This window comes from Argiope bruennichi, chromosome 5 (assembly GCF_947563725.1).
Source record: "Argiope bruennichi chromosome 5, qqArgBrue1.1, whole genome shotgun sequence".
Classification (NCBI taxonomy): domain Eukaryota; kingdom Metazoa; phylum Arthropoda; class Arachnida; order Araneae; family Araneidae; genus Argiope; species Argiope bruennichi.
This window is the reverse complement of record NC_079155.1, coordinates 62,378,273-62,400,900: the sequence shown is the minus strand read 5'-3', so window position 1 is coordinate 62,400,900 and position 22,628 is coordinate 62,378,273. Positions and strand designations below refer to the sequence as shown.

The 22,628-nt window shown below is 27.5% G+C and overlaps 1 protein-coding gene across 2 annotated transcripts in view; it reads left to right on the top strand.

Annotated features, from left to right (window-relative positions):
• Window positions 1-22,628, top strand: part of LOC129968575 (uncharacterized) — a 37,589-nt gene that overhangs the window by 11,426 nt on the left and 3,535 nt on the right. For both annotated transcript variants that reach the window (XM_056082600.1, XM_056082599.1), the window contains 8 exons: window positions 5,826-6,192; window positions 8,180-8,238; window positions 11,708-11,778; window positions 12,749-12,820; window positions 15,623-15,719; window positions 18,227-18,269; window positions 18,390-18,547; window positions 19,033-19,107. In XM_056082600.1, the coding sequence (XP_055938575.1) occupies window positions 5,826-6,192; window positions 8,180-8,238; window positions 11,708-11,778; window positions 12,749-12,820; window positions 15,623-15,719; window positions 18,227-18,269; window positions 18,390-18,547; window positions 19,033-19,107 (942 nt within the window). The remainder of the gene's footprint in view (window positions 1-5,825; window positions 6,193-8,179; window positions 8,239-11,707; window positions 11,779-12,748; window positions 12,821-15,622; window positions 15,720-18,226; window positions 18,270-18,389; window positions 18,548-19,032; window positions 19,108-22,628) is intronic.

Sequence of the window (22,628 nt, the reverse complement as noted above, 5' to 3'; positions counted from 1 at the left end):
AAATGAGCAACTACATTTTTTAATTCTTTTTACCTGGACATATAGCATGAAGTTATTTCATTTTTAAATATTTTTTTATAAATAGAACTAAATAGTATTTGATGTATTTTTATTAGTATTGCCGTGTTTTACTTATATAATAAAACATTATTGTAAATTGATAAGAATATACATATTTAATTACTGGAAATTATATAAAAAAGATGTGCATGCAAATAAGGACTAAAAGTTAGTTTTTTGAAAATCTCTCTGTTCAACTGCAGCTGTTGTTAAGCTGATGGAAAAAAACCTTTGCTTATATATCCTAAGTACTAATATCTGGATAATGGATATTTTAAATTAACTGCTTTGCTTTTTAAATTAATCATTGCACTGTTAAAGCATGAAAATTTCTTAATATGCCTGTAAATGGAATTTCAGCATGAAATTAATTTTAGATTTTGGGTAGATGGGTATTAACTATAGATTTGATCATATCTATATAATTACAAATACTTTGTAATTTCTAATAATAGTACTTGTTTTTACTGTGTGTATTTCATTTAATTCTAATTAAGATAAGGAATCAGAACTCTTAGTTAAATCAATAAAATTTCTTTTGTATAGATATATCAATAATTTGTCTAAAGAATTGTACTCTTCATATTTCAAATGCATTTTTTAAGTTAAAAATTAATTTAAATAAGGGAAATTATTATTAAATAGCTTTTACTTGATCATATTATCAATTTCATGAAAACAAACAAAATAAGTATTTAAATAACTATTTATTTGATAAACTTATTTTCATACATAATTGTAATTTGGTTTTTAATAAAATTTTAGGATAGAAGAATTAATTCTTATTGCAGCTGTAAATTTATAGTTGTAAAATTTATTTAAAGTTAAATTAACAGCAAATTTAAAAAATGTCATTTAAAAAATCACTAGTTATTTATTCTAAAAATATGTATTTAAATAATGGTTGTATCTCATTTCAGAATAATTTTTTTCTTTTATGGTTATATTTTTTATTTGCCAGTTTTCTTTATTTATGACCAAATTTTCAACAAAGAAATTATTAGTTTTATGCATATTTGTTTAGAAATATTTTTATTAAATTTTTGTAATCAATAAAATACCCTTAAATTAAACAAATATTCTCTTTATGATGAAAAATATGCATATCAAAGGCTTTTTATTTACAACATGAATTTTTGCATGTAGTTTCACTGAAAAGAGAAATATGTTCTTTATTGAAATAATTTGCATAAAAGAAGCTGCTATACATTTTATTGATTCCTCAAAATTGCTAAAACATTTATTGTGGTCTTTACTATAAAATTTCCTTGATTTTTCAGGATTTTAAAAGTTTTCTTGTGTTACTATTTTCAAATTGCACTACTATTATAAATGTTAAATTAAGTTGATAATATAAGAAAAATACTATGTAATTTCATTTCACTCAATTAAATAGTTTCAAATATAATACTGATGTATTTAAATAAAATAAATATTTGGATTGTATCATATTCTGAAGTTCTAACATCAATAGTTTTTATAATCACTTTAACTCAGCTAAAACAAAAGCTTTGTTAATTAGTTTTAAGTCTGTATTATTAATTTCGAAAGAACTTAATTTGTTTTTTTTTTTTTTTTTGTATTCCATACATAATATTTCATTCAGCAGGGCTGTGTTCATTCATAGCTTCTGCAAAAGATCGTTGTCACTGACTATTATTTCAAAAGTGATTACATAAAATCAATAACCAGAATTCTTTATAAAAAGTTTGAACTATAATTTTTTTAATATAATTTCCAATTTGGCAGTATTTTGATAAATAATTCTTGAAAATTGTTAGTATTTTTTCATGAAAGTTTTTAAGAATCTTTGCAGAATTAGAGAGCATTTACTTTTATGTTCCAATTATAACAAGTTATTATTTTAATTAATTTTTGAAAAAAGAATTAAAGTTTGGTACCACTATGTTTCTGAATCCAGCTTTAAAGATGCCAGTCATTTAATTACTCAGAGAAGACATTTAATATTACACATTAAACACGTTTTAATCCTTTTAAGCTGTTTAATTCATACTTATTGAACAATTGTTTTGGGTAGTCAATATAAGTGAACTGTAGGTTCAATCCATCATGAATAAAATAAAAACTACATGTTTTATTTAAATCAGCATATAACTCCATTTTAGAATCTACTTTAAATTTAAATTTTCTATTGCATTTTTGTTTAATAATTTAACTTGGTAAAGTTGCACCAGAAGTCTGGGTAAAAATGGAACAATTTTACCATCCAGTTTATAATTTTTCCTTTTTTTCTAATTGTGTGTTCTTCATGATTTATAAGTATTTCATTTGCAAAGATGCATTAAAACCAAGTTAGTAAGCCATGGGGTATTAAAATTATGATGATTATGTTACAGTTTACTATCTCAATTGGGATTAATGAGCAGGTCCGGCCATATGGGGGATGCGGCAGATTCTATGCACCAGGGATCTCGCAATTGAGGGGGCCTCCAACCTGATTAAGAACTAAAATAATGTTTTGAATGGCAATAGCGAGATGGAAAGAAGTGAGGAAGAAATTTGAAGAACCGTATGTTTATACAAATATGATTGAACCAGAAAATAATGGTGAAAATGACAATAACAAATGTGATCAAGTCCATATAAGTGATTCAGGTTTATGACCAAGAATTATAACCAATTAGATAACCAACAGATCTGTGCAACACAAAGGAATTTTTTTCTAAAAATGCTGAAGGAAGACCATTTTTCACTAATTACTACTTAAAAAAAAAAGTAACAAATAGTGAAATGCAGCTTTGCAGTTGGTTGATTTTCTCTGCCATGTCCAAAAGGATTCTACTTCTGATATATCCCATAAAAAACAAACTTCAATCTTTATTCGGTATGTAAATTTTGAAGAGAAAAGATTAAGTATAAATGAATATTTATAGAGTTTATTGAAGTAACTAATGTGATTGGAGAAGAACTAGCAAAAGCTCTATTGGAAATATTAAGTGAGCTTGATTTAAATATTATGAAGTGTAGTGAATAGACATAGGACACTGGTAGCAACATGAAAGGGAAATATAAAGATGCACAATGTAGAATAATTGCTCTAAACCTTCATGTAATTTATATTCAATGCCTATAACACTCTTTTAATTTATTAATCTGTGATGCCGCTTTCAGCAAAATATATTGTAAATTTTTGGGAATATTACAACGTTTATACTGCTTATTTTCTTCATTTACAAAAATATGAGAAATTCTACAAAAGCATTTAAACATTACTCTTAAATCATTATACGACACTCGTTGGGGAGCCAAAATAGATACGGCTAAAGCAGAGTATATATAGTTTGAACAAATTTATAATTCCCTTGAAGAAATTATTGATGCAAATAACAATAATACAGCGGTATCTGAAGCTAAAAGTCTATTGGATTCACTACAATAAAAGATACTTATTTTATGTATAATAGTATGGTTTACAATATTGTCCAAAATTAGCACTCTCAATAAACAATTTCAAGTAAAAACAGTTGTTATTGATTTGCTTTTAATTTAATCAATAAAATTAAAACTGAAATCTAAAATTTAAGAACAATATTTAACTCATTTTTAGACGAAGCAAAAGCAATAGTATGGAAGCGAACATTTTCCTGAAAAATGAATTCGAAAAAAGAGAGAAAAATATATATATTATTCGAAACAGCAGAAGATGAAATTATAAAAATCTCGCTTGAGGAATTTAGATTTTATTTTTTTACTCTGTAACTGATACTGTTATTGTACAGATAGAAGATAGATTTAAAAGTATTTTAAATCAATCACTGATTTAAAAACTTTAGAAAAACATGAATTAGAAAATTGTTCCAAAAACGTTGCAACGTTTCATAATAACTGCGTGAATGAAAACCTTATCCAAATAATTGTTTTGCTATGGGATTTGATTTTGAATGAAAGGGATGTAAATAACGCTTAACACATAATTATTAATTAGTACATATTGCGAGTTCTCTCAAGCAATATGTAGTAATTAATAATTATAACGATTTATTTCTAAATGTATTAAAACTTTTCTTTACAATGCCAGTTACTATAATAAATGCTAAGCGCCTCTTTCAGCAAATTAATATTAATATTAATTCAGCAAATTAAACTTCGGTCAAGCATGTGCTCATAATGCTTAAATGCACTTGCTTATACTAAGCATCGAAAAATAAATTGCAAAAATTTGTAATTTTCCTGAAGTAATTAATAGCAAAAACAAAATTATGCATTAAATAAACGTGCAATAATAATATGTGTTCATATTTGTATTTTGCAAAAAATTTAAGGCCCCAAATGTTTTTTTTTTTTTTTTTTTTTTTTTTTTTTGCACCCGGGCCCTTTGTAGTGAAGGCCGGCTCTGTTAATGAGGGAATGATCAATAGCCAAGCATTTGAAAATTATAATTTCTCTCGAAGAATGATTGAGAATATAAATTAAGAATTTCCATTTAAAAAAAAATCATAGACACCGCACTTTGTTGAGCAATGATAAGGAAAGCGAGTTCTCATACAAGTCCTTACTTGTACAGATGGAATGATGTCTCTTAATACTCTCCAAGATTCTTTGGGAAGGCAGAGTCCACAATTTTACCATCAATTGGAAAGTCCAAATACGTTTACAGAAAACCAAATAAGAGTATGGGGTCTTGTAAATGGAGGAATAATTAGAGGATTGACCATAAGATTAGAGATGATTCTTGGTATTCATTTTCTTTACATTACAAATCTGATGAACTCGAGGAAAAATTGAAAATAAACAGGACTCTGAAGATTGATGGTATGGCTATCTAAAACTAAAGTTTCGAAAGTTTTTGGGGAAAGTAGAGTGTTAAACATTTTGTTGATAAAGTCATTCAATTGTATGGGGGATTCAGCTGTCATAACTTTGTATGAATGAGAGAAGAAAAACTTCTTATTTCCCAAACAAGGATGATGAAGCTTTACTGAATGAAAAAATATCATGTACATAATTGACCTTCCTTATCATGAAAAAAATTTAAAATGTTCCTTTTCTGAAGAAATTATAATTTTGAGGTTTGAGTTTTAAATACTCCTATTTTCATACTTTGAATATTTTTAAATATTTTTCTTTACAATAAAGAGTTAATATCAGCGTGTAAAGCATTATCATAGTTAAAAAAAAATCAAAAATATTTTGAGATTTTTTACTGTTTTTTACACAGTTTTTGAAGTTGGACCTTTTTCAAGATAGCTTTGCTGCCGTAACTGTTTTTATAGAACATTAAGCCTGCTATTGAAACTAATGGTTTTTCAAGTATTTTTATTCATTGCTTGTTTACAAAGCAATTAAAAAAATGTGATAAGTTTTTTCCCAGTTTATGATATACCAAACATGAGCATTTAAAATTAAATTTTTATCTAAAACCTCTAAAATTAAAATAATAGTAAATATTTTATACTGTATTAAACAGCATATTTCCTCTAGCATTTTATCACATCTAAACATTCCTTCTGTATGTAAAAAAAAAAATTTGATTTTTCAATTTGTTATACCTGTATCATTTAGATTATATTGATTAAATTGAATATTTATTTATTGGAAAACTTTATTATGACCATGTATGTAGCTAATTTCTCCTATAATATATTGATCAAAAATATTCATGGTTTACATCAAGATAAAAAAGATTTTTGAAAGTTTTGTTTCTTGTTATTCCTTGATTTTAATTTATATGATTGAAATTGTTAATTACCGATCTCTTTTCATTATTACTATTGCACTTGGAGTTAGAAACAATCTTTTGATAGCAACTGGAAATCGAAAATAGACGCTCGTCCTCACTTTCTGCTCCTATCCGAAAGAAGCCTCCAGAGCTTACCATTACACAGCCTGAAGAAGATGATCAGAAACCGCAACGAGCTGCTAGTCATTCTTTTCTCAATGTGTTGTTTCCTCGCCGACATTCATCTGAGTCTTGTCAGAGGAGTAGGAGTGCTTCACCTTGTAGGAGCTTATCACCAAGAAGAAATAAAAAGAGGTTTTTCAAGTTTGAAAAAAATTCCTCTCTGTCCAGTCAAGAAGACTTATCGAGCAGATCTTCATATCAAGACTTCGATTTATCAGACACTAATGAGGGTGATCAGAACTTTCTCAAAATGGCACACAGTGCACGAGGTATATTTTTTACTTGTAATGATTGATTAAATTAATTAATATAAATGCAATAATCTCTAATTATTCTTCATTTTAAAATTATTTCCTAATTGCTCAGATTGTGGCTTCACTGTAATTTCTGAACTACACAGACTGTTAATTTCCACAATAACCAAAATATCAGGTTGATAAATTCCTTTCCAAAACTATATAAGTTCAAAATATTTTCCCATGGCCTTTCTTTCGTGTTCTTTGCCTACTAATCTGGTGTGAAGCAGTATGTTGATAATGATTTAAAAAAAAGAAATCTTGATAAAAGATAAAAATTGGATTATTTATTTAAAATTATAAAGATTAAAAAGTGCCAAAAAAACGTCTGTTCCTTCAAAAAACAGCACATGCTCATAAACTCTCTCACACACACACTATAGTTATAAATGAGTTTATTTTTGTTTATATGTTTCTTGCTCTTAAAAGACATGATTCAGTTAGTTCATAGAATACTTATTACAAGAAATAACTTTTCCAGGCCACTTAGTGTATAATAAATTAATAATTCGATTAGTTTTCTGTAATAAAAAGCTAAAATGTGAAGTGAATTTAAATATAATGATAGAGTGGATGGATGTATAAAATAAACAATTTATCTAAATTATGCAGCATTTAAAGTGTTATTTATACTAAGCTCTATGTATTTAACAAATTTGCTCATAACAAATATCTTGCATGTAAATGGAGATAATGGTTTCTTTGTTCTTAATCTAAAAATTAATATTATGTAACATTAATATTATGCAGCATTTTGTTTTCTGACTTTTAATTAAAATCCCTCTATGTCTCAGTATAGCAATTAATATCATCAAGTAAAATAAATTTTGCTAGTTATTTTACACTTTAATGAAGTGTCGATTGTTATCTGTGAAATGGTTAGTGAAAGTATGCGATTAAAATATAGAGCCTTCATGTATTTTTACTTTACATAGTTTCTTTCAATTATGAAGTTTTCAAATTGCACGAATTTAAACTGATCATTTATAATTATAAAAATTTTATTTTACAAAACGGTGGGATAATAATTAGTACTGTAAAAAAACAATCAGCTCTGTAATAATAATAATAAATCTGTGTGATGTTATTATTTTCAATATAAAATCAGAATTTTTTAAAAATAAGACATCTCTTTCTTTATTTGGAGTAAAATATACTGTAGATAATTGATTAACATGTATTATTACAATAAAGGCGCTATCAATTCAAAACAAATTATTTGTTGATCAATCATCAGTTTATCACAGACTTTTATAGGAATTTCTTTAATTCATCCTAAAGATATAAAAAGCAGAAATATTTCTATATCACAAAATCTATTTGTGCGGATTTTATTTTTACATTACAGTTTTTATAGCGAAGACATTTTTGTAATGATATATTCCTTTATGATTCCATAATTTTTCACTTTTTTTTAAAAAAAATAAAAGTTCAAGAAAGTCACTTACAAAAATTCAAAGATGAGAAATTACTTATGCGACTAGGAAGGATTATTTATACATTTGTCAAAATGTTATTAAAAAAATTTATACATTTCTAAATATATTATTAAAGAAGATTGATTTAAAAACGTTTATTCTTCTCATCTTCAATTTAAAAAAATCTCTTTGGTTTGCTGCTACGTATCCCAACCTTTTTGTATCTCACATTTGCCTGTTCATCTCCACTGTAACAACATGAAGAGTTAAAGATGCAAATCTATGAGTATTCCACACACATCATCACTTTGCATATGTTCTGTGAATTGCTTGTTAGTCAGAAATGTGTTTTTTGTTCAGAAAGAAGTATTTTATGGAAGAAGTATCTAATCTATGATCTCTTATTACAGTTGCACATTCTTTTGAAATAATAATAATAAAGTGAATCTGTTTACATATGATACATGAAAGAAATTATGAAAAAAAGACCATTTATTTATATCACATAAATTTCAATGTTAAATTCTCTCTCTCTTTTACAGAAGATAACATAGATTTCAAAGCTTTAGGCGAATATTCCATCTCCGCTGTTCTTCAAGAGGTAAAGATTTTATAAGATTATCTTTTAAAAATGCAGATTGATAATATTAAAGTTAATGCTAATCCAGTATACACTTTTAATTTATTTTCAATGTAAAATAGTTACAGTGTTTACAATATACTTAATTTTTTTTATTTCATTCTTGCATTAATAATTAAATACTGAAATTTCGTGGCAGTTTCTTGCTTAATGGGTATCTAGAAATCATTAGCATTAAATAATAATAAATCAAAAACTTTTAATTACTATTTTTTTAAAATGTTTAAAAATTATGAATGGTCTACATTAAATTTTTGTTATTGTTGTTCTTACAATAGTTATATCTAATATATAAAACTCTCGTGTCACGGTGTGTTCGTACTCCTCCGAAACGGCTCGACCGATTTTTATGAAATTTTTTATGTGTATTTGGCAAGTATGAGAATAGGTCGTAAAGCATATTTCATTACGCTAGGTAATTAGGGTCTCCCTATCCCGTCATTCCACGTCCAACGTACGCTGATGAGATCGACGCTTGCTTGAAATCTTCGCCACTGTGGCGTAATGTTGAAAACGTCCAGCTAAAAATAAGCATGCGCGTCCAAATGCTACAAGATCTATCTGCTGACGCATTCTCGGACCAATTGTTAGATATCGGCGATGGAAAAGTTGCTCTCTATGAAAATACTGAATGCATAAAATTGCCCACTAATTTCTGCATTATCGTTGATTGGCAAAATGTTCTCATTGACGGCATTGATTTCCCGACGTACGCACACAATCCATAAATCATTCGTGGCTGGCAGAAAGAGCCATTTTGGCAGCAAAAAATGTGGACGTCGACGATTTAAACTTCAAGATACAACAGTCGTTGCCAGGCGACTTGGTATCATACAAATCGATCGATACAGTTTGCGATGCTAACGAAGCTGTAAATTATCCAACAGAGTTTTTGAACTCACTGGATTTGCTTGGCATGCCACCACACCTTCTACGACTGAAGTTGGATCTCCCGTTATTTTACTTCGGAATTTGCACGCGATTGGTCATTAAAAAGTTGATAAAAAAACATTATCGAAGCCACCATTTTGAATGGCAAATTCCGAGCCAAAAATGTTTTGCTGCCACGAATTCCAATGATTCTCACAGACGTGCCAATTGAATTCAATTTCCTATTAGATTGACATTCGCAATGACAATCGATAAGTCGCTAGGTCAAACGAAGTCTGTTTGCGGCTTAGATTTGGGCACACCATGTTTTTCACACAGACATGTTTCACATGTTTGTGTTGGTTAATGATGGACTGACAAAAAATATCGTACACTCAATTGCTCTTCGAAATGAATATTGATTTTCTTTATTTCATGTATATGTCCGTTACGTTAATGAAATACATTGTATTGAGAAAATGAATGGGTGGTGCTTTTTTGTTTTTATCGGCGATCATCGTCTACAGCGCTCCATTCCTCTTTCTGTCATAGATCCCATCCCCAAACACTTAAAATACATTCGTTATTTTTTAATTAACGACCAAAATATTCGCTAGAAATAATTTATATGGTATAACAACGTTTGCTGGTTCAGCTAGTCCAATGTATAAAAATGAATTTTTGTTTGTTCGTACCTTATACGCTGCCGTACCGTTCAACTAATTGCGATGAAGGTCAACTTATTGCTTGCACCTGCGCAAAGATTATAGGCATAGTACAGTTATCATATCTAGCATATAAAAATGAATTTTTGTTCGTTCATACCTTATGTGCTGCCGTACCGTTTAACCAATTGTGTTAAAACTTGGTCAACTTTTTGTTTGCACCTGCGTGAAGGTTATAGGCATAGTACAGTTATCATATCATGTCACAGTTATCATGAATTTTTGTTTGTCATATCTCATGCACTACTGTACCATTCAACAGATTCCAATGAAACTTTGCTAACTTATTGCTTGCACTTGCGCGAAGATTATATTTTAAAATGGACAAAAGAAAAGCAGTAAATGGCAGACGTCATTCGGAGTTAATTGCACATATATCAAACAAAATAAAATTATTATGATTGATGCCAATCGATGTGAATGAAATAAAATCGAAAATATTTAGTGCAAGGGCTAATTTTTTTTTTTTTCTTCTCATTAATGAGCAGTCACCTACACAGGCTGTTGTCATTCAGCATGCACAATATTTTGTCTGCGACAAACCACACGTGTTATTCAGAATTTATCTCACGCATACAAAATAGAATTACTTTTATAGATGCAAGATATTAGCAAGTTAAAATATATATTAATTATGATGGAATAATTAATATATAATTTATATATGATGATGGAAATTTTCCAGTGCAAACAGTAATTTTTTTATTTATTCAGTGAATCGACAAACGATATTTCGGTTATACAAGCGTACATCGTGTTGATTACTTCGACAAAAAATATGTCCCCAAACGTTCGTTACTTAATAAATTTACCAGCGCAGCACGTAGAAATAAGCCAATTCGAGCTTTTCAAACAAACGAAGAACGACAAGCGAGCAATAAAGTAGATCGTTTGCGAATTGTAAATTCAAGTGCTTCAGAATCTCAAGATCAACATTTGACAAGAATTGAAAGACAACATTTATATGCTACCTATCATGTGCATAAAAATCGAAAGACCAATATGCGGTAAGAAGCGAGGCAACTATTCTTAACGGAAAGTGGATTGGGGAAGATGTGCTCATTCCACGCATTCCCATTATTCCCACCGACATGCCTTTTGATTTCAAACGACTTCAGTTCCCCATTCGACTTGCATTCCTGATGACCGTCAACAAGGCACAAGGTCAATCACTTCAAGTGAGTGGATTGAACCTAGAAAATCCATGTTTTTCACATGGTCAGTTATATGTTGGATGCTTACGAGTCGGACAGCCAAGAAATTTATTTGTTTTTGCTGAAGACCGAAAAACATAAAATATTGTCTACCCTAAAGCACTTGAAAAAAAAAATAGAATAAATATTATTTGTACTTCTTCTTTATATATAATTAAATTTCAATGAATTCATTTCCGATAAGAAAATAAATAACATTTTTTCTATCATACATAATTAAACAAGACAGCTATTTTAAATTTCAAACGATATTTTTAAAATTATCTCTTCTGTGGTAGCAACATGCTGGGTACCAGCTTATTAATAATAATATTAGTATTCTTAATTAATAATTTATTTTTACTAATGAAGTGAGATTTTCAGTTATTCAACGTTTTGAATTGAAGATAAAAAGTAATATTCATTTACTTTAATTAGATTATTGCACTAACTAGCTAATTATATTTAATGTTACAAATCTGCTCACAAAATTTTTACAAACATGAACTTATCTCTTTAACTGCTTTAAATAAATTACCTGTTGCAGTATTGTTTCTTTTTTAATTTTAAGTCTTAAGATGAATGAATTTTTTAAATAAGTTAGAAGGTATTTATTCATTAATACAATGTCTTCAAATTTAGAATCTCAAGGCATCACTTGTTGATATTGATGCACCTGAAGAAGAACAGAAAAGAAAAAGTGGAGGTTGGGTGTAAGTAGCATATTCACAAAGTTTCTGTGCATGAATATATATATCATTTTATTAGAAGCAATATTTTAGAATGAATTTCATTTTGAAAAAAAAATTATGACATTTTTTTACTTTGTAATTCTGTTTATAATGATGTTCTTGGATAGGATTGGTATCTAATTATAATAATTCTTTCAAGACTGCTCAAAATACCATTTGATTAGTTTTCAAGGAAAACATTTCTTATATTAAACATTTTTGAAATTGTTTCTAAATAATGCTTTTTTTTTTTCCTTTTTTTGCTCCATAGTTCTAAATAAATTTTATTCCATCTTTTTAACTGTTTACAAATAGATTGTAATTTAATCTTAGCTAAATATTCAATCTTAAAAAAATGTACTAAATTCAAAATTAAAGAATTTAATTATCTATAATTAAAAAAATATATATATAAGACTGTCTCTGGTATAGAAACAATTTTTTTAAATTGTGAAATTAAGGTTTAAATTATTGAATCCGTAATTATTTACTTGAAAGAGAGCAATTTTTCTACAAATGTGATTTGTAAATTTCCAACATAGTTATGGATCATTATATGACTATTATATTTTACTGTTAAATGTTTTTATTCTAACAAGTTTGCTGTATAATTGCAAATGCTTTAGGTATAAGGGAGAAAAAGAATAATTTTTCTATTACAATTTATTATTAAGTTGTAACTTTTCTTACAGCATAATTGATTATCAGATGAAAAAGAAATTCATACTTATTTCGTAATTAATTTTTGTTTAAGCTTCAAAATGTATTTGTGAAAATCACAGTTTTTGTTATCTGAACTTTTAGTTCCTTTATTTAAATATTTTAAAATTCTGAAATTATTTGCTTGTTTGTTTTTCATGAAATACAAATCAATATTGTATATATTTTTTAAAATTATATGTTTGAGTATATATTTAATTTTTTTATTGAATATACGTTTTAATCATTTTAGATTTAAAGAAATCAATAAGAATATTGCCATATTTAAGAAAACTATGTCATTTGACTCATGTGTGTTTATGAGGTAATTTTTTTTCCCTCTCTTTCCAACTTGTAATTTTACAACAGCTCTTCAATTGTCTTTTGACTGTGATTATATATATAGTATAGCAATCTGTTTTCAATTTTAGTAATTTTTTTTTCAATATAAAGAAGTATTTGCTTGTTACTCATGATGTATGCCAAAACAAGAAAATATTAATATTGGAAATAATAAGAAAGCAAGTTTGAAATAAGGACATATTAAATTTTTAAAAAAATCCAATTTTAAGAATGATGTATGGGCTTAGAGGAAAAAATGAAACATTCTATACAAATTATTACAAGTTACTTATTTTCTGTTCATATTTAACATGAATGTGTCTTTCTCACAGTCATCCTTATATTACATCTGCAACTTTTACCTGTGCCATGATATAGTCAGTGAGTATCATTACATTAAACTAACTGTTTCAAATGCAAGAGATTAATTTTATGGGAGTGAATTCAAACAGTCAATATAAAAGTGAAAGAAGATTATGAATTATTGATACATGTTTTGAAATTTATCATAAATAATCATTTGTGAGGTATGAAAAATCAAATGTAATAATTTTTTAAATCATAAGTGATGTATTGTCCTTTTTTTTAAAGCTTAAAAAGTTGAATTTAATTGTGATTTTTTTAGGAAAATCGAGCAATGTTGAAAAAGAAAAAATTTCTCTTACATACTATTGTTTTAAAAATAAAACTTTTAACTTTATACTAAAATGATTAAAAAAAAAAATGAATTCGACTATCGCAAATTGCAAGTTATCATGTGAGAACATTATTATTTTTAAAATTATTATTTGTCTTAATTAATCATTAACTTAATTAATCATTAACTTGATTAATCATTAACTTAACTTGTTTTAATTAATCATTAAGTCATTAACCAGTTTAAACTGGTTTGAAACAGTCATGTTTCATGTCACAGTCTCTATTCCCCTCCTCTCTCTCTTTATATATATATATATATATATATAATGATAATTTTTTAATTTTTTTAAACTTTCATTTTCAATTTTTCTAGCTGGTAAGCAAAGTTTTGGATCTCAACCGATTTTTGTTCATTCGAGAAAGTTTTGCATTTTAATGCTGTGTGTGTATCAGAGTTACAAAAAATACACACATTTTTAACAACAGTATTTAAAGCAGCAGATGAAGGCAACCTATTTTTAAATTTAGTCTGCCCATGATAAGAAGAATTTCGCTGAGGATGTTGGGGAATTTCGGGAACTTTTTGAGAATGTCCAGTTACAATATTTTTCGTGAGATTCAATTTCAACTTTTATAAATTTGATTAATCTTATTTGTAATAAATCTGATTCGTTAACATCACCAATCTTAGAAGAATCTTTCTTACGATGGAACTCTACAACTAAATCTTGGGGTAATTGTTTTAATAAAATTGATATAAGTAAGTGACCATAATTTCAGGATGCAATTCCCATTGAGTTTAAATTTCTTATACTAATTTCACTCTCATCATACAGTTTTCATAATCCCTTGAGATCCCTTTGTATTGCCTTAAAGAGGAATTTACAGGTTCAATTTCTAATAGTCGATTCATGAAATGACAAATGAAATGATCTTGTCTCCCATATCTGTCTTTTAACAAAGATAAACACGATTTGTAATTTTCTTCACTAAGAGAAAAACCAAAAACAATTCTGTAAGCTTCGCCGGATAAAAAAGATTTTAAATATATGAATTTATCAACATTACTTAATGAATCATTAGAGTCAATTGTATTATTGAAGCTATTGATGAATTCTAGAAAAGTGCTAGCATCTCCACTAAATGTGGGAATTCTTAGCTTTGGCAAATTAATGCCTGTTGCAGGATAGTTAATTCTTACTCTAGAACCATTAGCAGCAAGTGGTGCGACAGGTTGTTGATTAATTTTAAAACTTATTGATCTTACTTATGATTTTGAACTTAGCTTCATTTATTTGCTATTCATATTCAAGAGAGCTTTGAATTTCTGTTTCAAACAATGCACTATCAGAAATTAAATCCTCAATTTCACTGTTAAGGCTTTTGAGATCTAATTGTTTTGCTTCTAAACTTAATAAATGCTCCAAAAGTTGTTCTTGACCGCTTCCCTTTTTAATATCACGACTTTCTAATAACAAATAAACCTTGTTAATCAATTTTGTACAAGCAGTACGAGATATCTTCCGTTTCGTCTTTAACTTATCAAGAGTTTCCATTTTCATGCATAAAATAAAGTTTACAGTACCTTTTTAAATGTCCAATGACAAGTTATAATCCTAGATAAATGCAAAATTTCAAGAGCACCACAATTATTCACAAATTCAAGAGCTTAAACACAATCTTTACCCAGTATAATAATTCCCGGGTTTCATTACCATATATTATTAAATTATTGCTTTTCATGATTACACAAAAATTTATTTGATAGTGAAGATTGTGTCTGGGTGAAATGACTTGAAGACACATATTGTCTTTTATGTGGTTTATTGGTAACATCAACAACAAAAGATACATGATTACGCCATAGTGTAGTAGGCCTAGAAAACTACACATAAAATTTCTCAGGAGAGAGAGAGGCGAGATCACACTCCCCCTAGCACAGGAGTCAAGTTCGCTTTTACTAGAAAAAAAATATACTATCATCAACAGTGAGACCACGTGGTTAACTGAATTCTTAACATCATGCTCTCACATGATAAAATGAATTTTTTAGTGTTTTTTTAAATTTATTCACTTTTAGTAATGTGATTAGCTATATTTAACTGCATACATTGCACTACCAATATTGAATTTCTTTTCTCTTTAGCTATTTATGTAAAGGAATTATTCCAACTCCTCTTAATGTTGTGTGGAAAACACTCTGCAATCCTCTAACACGTTTTATGTATGATGATACTGTCAAAGTAAGAATATTTTTTATATAATTTTAATGTTTCTATTTTTTTTTATAATTAAAAAAAATATTTTTTGTAATTATGATTTGTAATTTTTACTAGAGTATTTATTTTTCATGTCTTAACAGTTGATTCACCATTTTGGGTTAAGTGAGAACAGCATATTTCTTTTTATCAGGGGTGTTTGTGCTCCGGGGAAACCCCGGAATTCCGGGGATTTTGAACTTCGATCCCCGGAATTTCCGGGGATCGTCGTTCAAAAGGAAGTAGGAATAATAATGAATTATTTATTTTGATCTGGGTAATTTTGTTTGCTTTTAAAGCAGAAAACGCAAGGTCAGTGTGTGTGGTGAAAACTTTTCCTTTCTTTCTCCAAAGGCAGTGATAATGCGTGAAAAGGGGGAAAAAACTTCTTTTTTGTTCTTTCCTTATTGCGAGTTATGACTCATTCCCCCGGTTCTCGTACATTCTCTTCTGGATTCTTTTCGGCAAGTAGGCGCGGCAGAAAAAAAAAGGGGGAGACTTCGTTCGACCAGATGTGCGATAACGTGATTCTGGGTTCAAAGGTCTTATCTCTCCTGGCGTGGCGCCAATAATTAGAGAAGGGGGATTTTTCGCCGTATTAGCTATTTGTCATTGATCGCTTCGGAACTTTTTTTTCTTTGCTGTGTAAAATTTTTGTTTCATTTATTGATGCACGTGTAAATTTTTCGTTTCGCTTATTGAAATATTTTTTTATTTATGTACGCAAGAGAATTTCATTTAGAAATTTCAGCATATGAAACAGAAATTACCCCTTAAAAATTCATATCTAATTAGTTTTACAGCATTAGATCCAGAGCTAAGAGGTAAAACCAGTACAATATTAGCTTTTGAAAAATTATCATCTTTTATGTCCCATATTTTTAGTGATAATGAAAAGTCAAAAGTAGAAGCTGAAATAAGGTTATACCAGAGTGATATTGATATCACCAAAGAAATGCTCTACACATCTGATGAAAGTGGAAATCAAGTCAAGTGTACAATTGATAAATATTGGTCTAAAGTTTTTAATTTAAAAGATGATTTCACAAATGATTATAAGTATCCTACATTGGCTAAATTGGTCAAAGCCTGCCTTAGCTGCTTCCATGGCCCATTAGTGGAAAGTGCATTCAACTTAATGGACACACTTGTCACTGACTATAGAACCTCTCTTAAGATTGATTCCCTAGATGCAGTGCAGACTATTAAATATGATTTAATGGCTTCTAAAGAAACCTCATGTGAAAAATATGGCTCAAAAAATCCAATGACTGATCCAATTCACAAAGATCTCTTACTGAATATGAACAGAAGTTGGAAAACATATCAAGAGGACTTAAAAACATGTATTTCAGATGAGTCACCTATAAAAGTCTCTGAAAAACCTTCTACATTAGCAGAAAAGCAAACTGCCTCTACCTCTGCATGTGCAGTTCTCGAGGAAATTTCTTCAACTGTAAATGAGGAAAATAAAAGTCAACCTTCCTGCAATTATGAAGTTCACCACAAAAGAAAGACAAGCCCACAAACATCAGAAAATAAAAAAAAAGCAGCAGAAATTAGATAATTTTTTTAAAAGAATTAATTCAGGTAATTTAAAAGATTTGCATAAAATGTAGTAGTTTATATGTTTGAAAATTTATGGTTATTAATTTTGCAAAAAAAGTAATTCATTGAACTTTTATAATTAGGTCATTCAATACTTCATAATTGTAATTTTTCATTTCTACCCCCCCCCCCTTCTCGAAACTCCAAAATGCCGGTAGTAAGTCCGTAAAAGTTTCAGGGGATTTTTTGGGGTCCCACAAACACCCCTGTTTTATGTATTGAATTTTTTTTTTAATCTTGTAAATTAATAATGCAGCATTTTATTTCAATTATGTAAAGTTACGAATTAAACAGACAATAATAATAAAAAGTTCTATTGAAATTCTAGACTCTTATTTCAAAAATTTATCTAATTTTTTTTAATGTTTTTAATTTAAAAATTAAGAAAAATTATCAAATTACCTATGGTATAGTTTTACTTTTTTTGTGTCTATTTTTTTACTATTATTATTATTTTTTATATATAAATTTTATTATTTTATTATCATAACTTGCATCTATGTTTGTTTTTTGTTGCTTTCTATTCTTATCTTACATTGCATTACATGTTAGTATTTTGAAGTAATTAATTGAAATAATTTTTTAAATCTTTAAAGCACATCTTGCTACAAATATAAGAGTCTTAAAAGTGTGTCATTTTTGTGTAGTAATATTTTTTTTTTCTTCTTTTTGTGTCCATTGCAGTGATAAACAGTAACAGTTTTGAAACAGTGACATAATCAATTACAATGTATTCTAATACTCACTTTTCTTATTCATTTAGAATACTCTTTGTTTCTGTAATTTTTATAAGTATTTTAAAATTAAAAATAATAATATGCTGAAATTTGAAAAATAATTTAAAAAAATTTAAATTATGATATTGTTAAAATTTTGTTTTTCAGAAAATAACTGTTTTAAGTGAATATCCAGAAGGACAAAAATTAAGTAAGTAAATATATATGTTTATATATTTATTTTCTTAAGAAGCTAAGGCAGGATGCTAAATGATTCACGTTATTTTTGTTTATTCAATTATTATTACTTAATTATTTTTTTTTTTTTTAGTTCACATGTATAATGAATCTGTCACACTTTTGCATAAAGAAGTGCAGGATTTTTGTATTCTTCAGACTGAAAAAATACAGGGGTCTAAATATCTGCTTGGTTTCCATTCTGTTAAGGATGCTGTTTGTCCTCCTGTTAAAGATATTGTTCGAGGAACTGTGAGTAAAAAATATTAAAATTAAGCAGATTAAAATTATTTTATAGATTTTATTATATCTGTTCTGCAATTTTTTGTGTTTGAGAAACTTTTAAAAGGTTAATTTACCTCATTTTTTAAAAAAACTGTCTGTTTCTAATAAGTTAGAAATATATTCTAATTCCTATCACATTCACATTACTAGCCACCTTTTTTAACCATTTGGTTGACTGTAATTAATGGTTGCTAAAAATTTCAATTAAATATTTTTTATAACTTTGCTTTTGTGATTTCATCCACAAAATAATTGTAAAATCCTAATTTTTTTAGAAGATTTAACTCATACTATAACAGAAACCTAATTCCATTTTTTTCATTTCATGAATAGTTGTAATTTTCTGTCCATATCTTTATACATCCAATTAGATCATGGGAAGAGCAACAACATTATTTATGATTGCTTATTTTTTATAATTCTATCTGGCCTGACATAAGGTTATGTTTTAGGTTGTTGCCAGTGGTTGGGTACTCGAACCTGTTAAAGACAACGTTGAGTCATGCCAAGTATCTTATTTAGTCCAGGTATCATTTATTTCATTAATAATTGCATGTAGAAATTGTTAAAAGTTGCTTTCTAAGTGAAAATTAGATATTTACCTTACTATATAATTCTTTTTTGTTCTTTCTTTGTAAATGATTTATTTTTTAGCACTTTATTTCTCCACTTCCGTTCCCAAATATTTAACATTTTTTTAAGCCATTTTCGTTCCCGCTGTTATAAAATTAATATATATATATATATATATATATATATATATATATATATATATATATATATAACCAATCTAAAGTAAGAAATAGTTTGAAAACGAAACTAAAATGAAAACGAAACAAAACAGTTTCGAAATCGCAACTAAAATTTATTACCTATTCAAACTAAAAACAAAAAAAGAACTTCATAGTATTTAGAGAGCGCATTTGCAGCTACTTCTAAAACACAGATGAATTGATACAAAAGTATTAGAATCAAGTTAATAGGAAAATCAAAAAAATCAAATAAAAATTAAACCAAAAAAATTATAAAAAATGTAAAAAAATATAAAAAAGAATCCGGCCTGAAAACGTTTTCAAGGGTAACCCTCAGGCAGGGATTCAAAGAAAGGGATTTTTTCTGTGAGGAAATGCAGACATTTGTCTAATAATGATTCCTCGTGACCCGAAAATCCCCTGAAATTATGCCCAAGAGATATACCATTTTAACAAAAAGGAAAATACAAAACAACAAATTAGAAGAAAATAACCACTACAAAGTAAAAATACAATAACAAAAATAGCAATTTTTTGTTTTTATTGTCACACACACACGAATTTCCCATAAAATCTGTACTTCCGCCCTAAATTCAAGATTGCATTTAGAAAATAAATTCTTGAAAAAAAATGTACTGCAAGCATATGTTGAATGTTCAAGAACATTGAATGAAAAGTCTTCTTTTTGCAACACTAATGACATTAGTCATCAGATCAAGAAGTTCTTATGACTTGGTGATACACAAGCATCCTGCTGCTAGTTTACATCAACCACAGCAGAAGGAGCTAGGGGTTAAAAATTGAAAATTCTAGATGCTTTCGCCTAGTGTCAAAAAGTGGCATGTACCATGTTAACCTATTTTCATAGGTCTCTAGTTGAGTTCGTTTTAATATCATGAACTCGGTCATCTCTTCTGAAACAAATAGACTAAATATAGAGTCATTTGATGCCATTCAGACTGTGAAATATGAACTTATGCCTAATCAGATATCTGCAATTCAATTGACTTTTCTGAAGGACTATCTTAAAGATATGAAGTAAGCAGAAATTTCTGTAAAAACATAAATTCAACTGCAAGGAACTACAAAGCAGAAGATCTGAGGGAAACAAAAAAAATCACAAACAATCTAGTCAAAGGAAAAAACTAGTGTCTGATGAAGCCGTAAAGAAATATCTATCAAAGCTACCACATTGCAGGGAAATATTAATCAGAACAAAATAAGAAAGAGAGAGATCCCAGGTTTTAAATATTCCACATTTCAATCTTTTACAGAAAAGGAATTTGCTTAAAAGTAAACTATAAAACTTCAATTGAATCATGTCAGTGAAAGGCCTGTAAAAAAATTTAATGTTCTGGTGATATACAAGGTCCAGTGAGCATTAAAGAGATATTTACTAAAATGTGCTAGTGTGGTGTATTTCTACAAAGTACTGGTTTTTCACATCATATTTTTCCCTATATAAATTTAAATTTGTTTTTGGACAATATACTTCAGAAAATATTTTGTAAAAATCATATACTATTGATTTCTTACTTTTATGTGTATTTTGAAATGAATATAAAACACAGTTGGGCTGAAGTTTGAACAATTTTTTCTGTATATTGACTGTTTAATTCATACTTTTTGGAAATTTTTCCTTAGAGCATTGTTTTGCATTATATTTTTGGATTTCCTCTTTTTTTGCAGTTTATGTAATCACATCCCTGTTTCCCAGATTTCTTTTACTTCTTTATAATAATTCCATGCCTAATTAAGATTTAAAATCAGCCTAGTAGACATCTGTTGTCTACTAGGCTACTAATCTGTTAGACACCTGTTGTCTAAATTTGAGCTTATCTACTCAGCAGAAATATAAAGAGGGCGAGAGGTTATTATAATGTAATAACATTGAATTTTAAGTTTCTTCGACTTTTATATTTGAAAATCCTAATTGAAACTATTTTTATATTTTATAATTTAATTTTAGCACTGTAAATTTAACTTCAAAACTTAGCATTTTCTTCTGTTACCTTCTAACATGTGTCAGCCTTATAGGAAAAAATAAATAAATAAGAAATAAAAACTTTTTAAACAACTTCAGTGTTTAAGACTTTTACATGAATGTGACAACTTATGAATACTTCATGTTCTCTATAATTCTTATTTTAAAACTGTAGTTGATTTTCTTTGAGAAACTGAAAAAAAAACTTTTAGTTTAATATTTTATAAAATATTTACATTTAAAAATCTATCAGTAGAAAATATTCTCCCTAAAAATACCTTTTAATTAAAAAAAAATGATTCTAATATTTTTTTTTGATTGAGAAATAATTTTATTTTAAATATCAAAAATAACAACAATAACTATAATTTACATTGTAGTGAAGAAAACAAATTGATTTTAGATCATATAATGTCCATTTAATTAATTCATTGCATCATTCAATAGTCAAGTTTAATAATAATTATTTTTTACTTGTTTCAGCCCTTATTTTATTACAAAATTTAAATAATAAGGTGAAGATCTGTTTCCAATATATCAATGCAGTAAATTTGATTTGTTATTGATTTTTTATGGTTCAATCACTCTGTTTTTATTCTTCAAAAGCAGAATGATTAATTTTTGCAAATAACCATTTATTATAATTAAATTTCTATTAAATATCTAATCCCCCTGATTTAAATAGAAAATTAATTATTGTGTTTTATTCTAAAATCAAATTGGAAACAAATTTAGCTCCCCCCTATCATTGGAGATTTTTTTTATGTTGCCTCTGTTTTCACTATCTTTTCATATTTTTTTTTTTTTTTTTTTTTTTACAGTTATGTTGTATTTTATTTATTTATAATGATTAAGATTTATTTTTAAATGAAGTTTTATTTTATAGCAAATTATTTTTTGACTTGAACATTAATGTTATTGTCAAACAATTTGTATATCTGTACAATATGTGATCCATTAAAGTGTATTAATTTTCTGTCTGTAAGAATATTTTTCGTCCTATAATTCCTTCTAATTATGATCAGCATTCAGAAAATTCATTTTTGAATTCCTTAAGTATTACATTATTTCTTTACTCTACTTTTTTTGATAGCCACTAAAAATGCATTCTGGAAATTATTTAAAAACATAATTTTACAGTATTTACACTGACTACTGAAGCATGTATTTCATTTGTCTCTAGAAGCCATTTTGTTATTTTTTTAACAGTTTGTATTTATTTGTTATTTATTTCATTCTTATTAACATACTTTGCATAAATTTGGTAGTAATGACTTTTTCTATATTTTGAAAATTAATAATTAACAAAATT